At 55.5% G+C, this 4,540-nt stretch overlaps 1 protein-coding gene across 1 annotated transcript in view; it reads left to right on the top strand.

The window, feature by feature from the left end:
• Positions 1–3,906: 3,906 nt before the first annotated feature.
• Positions 3,907–4,540, top strand: part of CWF19L1 (CWF19 like cell cycle control factor 1) — a 12,158-nt gene continuing 11,524 nt past the window's right edge. Inside the window, exon 1 of the mRNA XM_026040688.1 lies at positions 3,907–3,936. Within this exon, the coding sequence (XP_025896473.1) occupies positions 3,907–3,936 (30 nt within the window). The remainder of the gene's footprint in view (positions 3,937–4,540) is intronic.

Here is a 4,540-nt window from a genome sequence, read left to right as displayed (position 1 = left end):
CAAGCCTCCTCGGTGGCTCAGAAACAATGGACCGCCGGCAAGGGGACACTGCCATGGACATCGTTGAGCTTCCTGTGTGTGGCCTTGGCTCTCCAGCCGTGGGCCCTAGGGAAGCACCAGGAAGTGGCCACCGCTTTCCTCCATGGGGCTGGGCTTGAGAGTTYAGCTCTTTGGAGAGAGGAGCCGCAGCCTCCTTGCAGGGCAGGATTTCTGCTTTTGGAGGAGGGAAAGAGCAGTCGCAGCGCCTTGCCCAGGGGTGCCAGAGGCCCTGAAAGCCTCAGGGAGGAATGGGAGGAAGAGCACAGCAGACCTACCTTGTTCCTCAGCAGCTGCTGCACGACAAACTCGCACACACATTCCCAGATGGTGAGCACGTCTGGAAACAAGGGAAAGAGACATGGTGCTCTGAGTCAACAAGCTCCCAATCCTTCTGCCCTTTGCAAAGCAAGGGGACAACAAGTGCAGATGCAATCTCCCCTTGCTGTCCTCCTGTCCCAAAGCCAATGTGCAGGAAAGGCTCTTGCAAATTTAGGCTTTCCCTGCASACTGTGGCCTTTCCTTTGTCCCCAGGAGAGATGAGAGCTCAAATGGATGTCTCAGACATGCAGGGCCCGAGGACACCCTGCCGCCTGCCCCGCACAGCGGGAAGTGCCTCCGAGCTCCAGTGCTGCCCCCCTGGAAGCCAAGCAGAGCCACGGAGGAGTGAAAAGGCTCCTGCCTAGCAAAGCCTTGCGCGCAGTCTGTGCAGAGCCCAGCCAGGGCTGCACGGCACCTCCGCCTTCTGCAACACTCCCCGGGGAACCCTGGCAAGGGGTCTCCACCCTCGTGAGGGGATGAGGCTGCGCCCACGGGAGTCTCGGGGCATCCCCCAGYGCCTTTCCTGCGGGGCCGGGATCCCCCGCGTTGGGTCCTTGCACAGAGACTCTGCGTGTGCATCTGAGCAGCCCCAACTCCTGCACTCAGCCCCAAGCTCGGTGTGGGCCATCCCCATGAGCGGCCTAGCAGCAGCCTTCAAGCACAGACCCTTCTGCCTGGTGCTGCTCCAGGAAGGCAGCGCCCCGGCCAGGAAGAGGAGCCTGAGCCCTGCAGCCCTGCATGTCCCGTTGGCCCCTCGGCCCCACGGGACAGTCCTGCCTCCCCGTGCAAGCTGCAGTCTCTTCACATGTCCATCAGAGCAGGCTTGCCCGCTTTGCAGGGCTTCACTCTGAGTTCCCTCTGCACGGGACAACCGTCGAGAAAGAGCTCCTGAAGGCCTTACCCTTTGAGCTGTGTGTGCGACATGTGGGCATCTGCTGACTGCTGTGGCCAAGCCCCCAGGAGTCCATGTCGACCTCCCCCTTGCTGAGGCTCAGCCCGGGCAGGGGGAAGGAGAGCACGGATGTTCCTCTGCGGTCTCCTGCTCTGCGCTTGAGCACACAGCTTCGAGCACAACGCCACCAGCACCCCTCGCCTTCTCCTCAGCGGGACAAAGCAGCTCTGCACGAGCACAGCGGAGGTGAGAGCACCTGCACTCACCGCAGCCTCGCCAGGGTGTGCGGGGAGAGGCCGGGCGCAGCAGGGCATGTGTCACCCTGGRGCTGATGTGTCACAGAGGGGCTGCAGTGACCCCGGCGCTGGGCGGCCTTTTAGGGAGCTGACCCCGAGGGGAGTCTTAGTCTGTCCTGTGCCAGGTTATGGGAGACAGCAGTCAGTCTTTTGCTGAGAAATGCATGAGGTTTCTTAGAGCTCCTGATGGAGAGTTACTCATTACATCTGAAGGAGCCCGTGTGMAACAGTTCAGGTGGAAAATTGGATTTGTTTGTGTGTGTTTGTGATTTTTTTTTGTTCCTCTGGATCTTGTAGCTTTCAAAGCTTCATAGATCCCAAGGTCATGGCAAGCACTTCCACRTACCAGTCCTTGGAAAGAAAGGAATTGGCATTTTGTCTTGTGAACAGAGCTGTGTAGTATCCAAAACATTGCCTTCAGACAGGTACACCAGTCCTCTGAGCTTTAGTTCAAAAACCTTCTCCGACGGTGATTTGCAGCTGGCAGGTCTTCATTCTTGTCAGGGGAWGATAACTGCTTGTGATCCAGCAGGATTTTTCACCAGTGAGGCATCATATGGAGAGAAACCTTCTGGAAGGTCTTCCCCCTTYCCTTCCCATGTGCTCCCGTGGTGAGGATTCCTGCTTTTCACCCAGGTAGCCTGGACTCTACTCCTGCTGTGGGAAGTTCTGTTGTCTTCATTACCTCTTGGTTTTTGGTTCTCCTTGCCTGCCCTTTTATTCTAGCTCCTCTCTTTTCCCACTGGCAAGTCAAAGGCTGCCACCTAAGACCTAAATCCAACTGCCCTGCAGGAACAATAAACAACTTGAGGGAGCTTCCCTCTAAATCCCACAAACACTGCCCTCTATTCCTTTTCCCAGAAAACCACCCGCTGCTCAACTCTAAGCACGCTTTGGGAAAGGCTGCAAGTGAGAAGGCAGCAAACCACCCATCCTTCTTCTGCAAATCCTCTCCTTTGGCTCTGAGAAGCCACCAGAGCAGCCACCAGCAAGGGTGGCATCTAAATCCCCTTTCAGGGAGGACTGCACAAAAGCAGCACCTCCCTTGCTCACACCACTRTGTTAACTCAAGCTCTGAGCAGCCTGGTGGTGACCGCTCCTGATACCAGGACCCTTCATAGTAGGACCTTTCCCCAGATAATCCTGTTCCTGGAAACAAGTTCTTTCCCACTCATTTTTCAGGAGGTCAGAACTAGGTCTGTGTCTTAGGGTCAGTGTCAGAGGGTGGGCAAATGACAACTCCATAAACCTATTTTCCTTGACCCAYGAAGGAGATTTACACTGCCCTTCTACTCACAGTCAGACACAGCAGGTTCTTCCTCCAAACAGCACCGAAACCTTGAAACCTGTACTTGAAACCCTTCCCAGTAACGAACATGCACACCAAAGGCCCGCAGAAGGAAAACCCAGGGGAAATGCTGCCTTCAGATCTGTCCTCATTGTGTCAACACATCACTGTAAAGACAACTTTGCAGATAGCCTTTCTTTCTCGTATGACCAAGGAGAAGGCCTGAGTGGCTGGGTACCTGAATTCTGCTCCTGCCCAGAAAACTGATGGCAATACATGTATTAACATGTGTGAGGTTCCTTGTTCTGCTCCTCCATGACTTCATGCTCTTCTAAGAGAATGAGATATAAACCACAGAGAGTAGAGAAAGTCTGGCCTTGTTCCAGAGCACTTTTAAGTACAAACACAAAGCAGTCCCTCCCCACCACATTCCTGGGAGACAGTTTTCTCTGAGTATTTTTGAACTGTTGGTCTTTACATTACTCTTCACATCAGGWTAGGGCAGACCATCTCCCACCAATTGCCATCCTTCCACCAGATGTCTGAAAGCCCCACTGTGTCAGGACTGTCATCTCGTAGCAGGTATTTCAGTTCTCTCATCTGACTCTCAGGCTTCCTGCACCACTGGAGGAGCACTTGAACARCCTGTCCCTACATGTACAAGTCTACTTATCTATTGCATCTACTTATTGCAGTTGTGCTGTTTATTTTACCCAGGCATTTTCAGATGCACATGGAACTTTGGGGCTCAGTGTGAAGGGCAGGGGTGGCCCCAAGCTGACCCCCAAGGCCTCTGCAAGGCACCACACCATCCCTTTACACTGAGAGAACCTCACACCCCACAGACAGGGAATTCAGGCCTCTCGCACACTGTGCCATGAGCAACCAGCATTTCAGAGGACAGCTCCATCTGTGCCAGGAGTTTCAGCTGGGGCAGGCTGCAGACACCGGTTTTGGATCAAGATATCCTACACTGAGGTGGCTTCAGCTAGTGCCTTGCCACCCTTATTAGGATTAGCAAGAGGTGAGAGAACGCAGCAGCACGGGGAAGGAGGACTGCTGAGTTGAGCACCATGGGTGCCAGTGGCAGGTCCCAAGAAACTGTGAGATTGTCGCAGACTGGCAAACAGACAGGGACGTGGATGTGGGCATTGCACGAGTGTCAGGGACACAGCTCACATGTGGGTGTCAGGGACAAGGACACAGTCCATGCATGGGTGCCGGGGATGTGGACCTTACAAGACTGTCACAGACAGGCACATGGACAGGGACACGGACGTTCACTTTGCATGGTTGTCAGTAAGAGGCGCACAGACCATGCACATGTGTCCGGGATGTGGACATGGACCACACACGTGTGCGAGAGACAGGGACGGGGACGGGGACCTCACTGGGTGCCAGTGATGGGCGCACGGGGCGCACAAAGGTGTGAGAGGGACAGAGACCTCACTGGGTGTCGGTGAGGGGCACAAGGAGTGCACGGGTGTCAGCAAGAGGACGGGAACCTCACTGGGTGTCAGTGACGGGCACAAGGAGCACACACGGGTGTCAGTGATGGGTACAGGGCACACCCGGGTGTCAGTGGGGGGGACACAGGGGACACACACAGGTGTCATTGAGGGGCACAGGCACACACGGGTGTCAGTGGGGGGCACACACGGGTGTCAGTGAGGGGGACGGGGACCTCACTGGGTGTCAGTGGGAGGG

Source organism: Nothoprocta perdicaria, unplaced genomic scaffold, assembly GCF_003342845.1.
Source record: "Nothoprocta perdicaria isolate Ctin4 unplaced genomic scaffold, notPer1 scaffold_260, whole genome shotgun sequence".
In the NCBI taxonomy this organism is placed as follows: Eukaryota; Metazoa; Chordata; class Aves; order Tinamiformes; family Tinamidae; genus Nothoprocta; species Nothoprocta perdicaria.
Note: the sequence above shows the minus strand (reverse complement) of the source record. Positions and strands in the feature narration are given on the sequence as shown.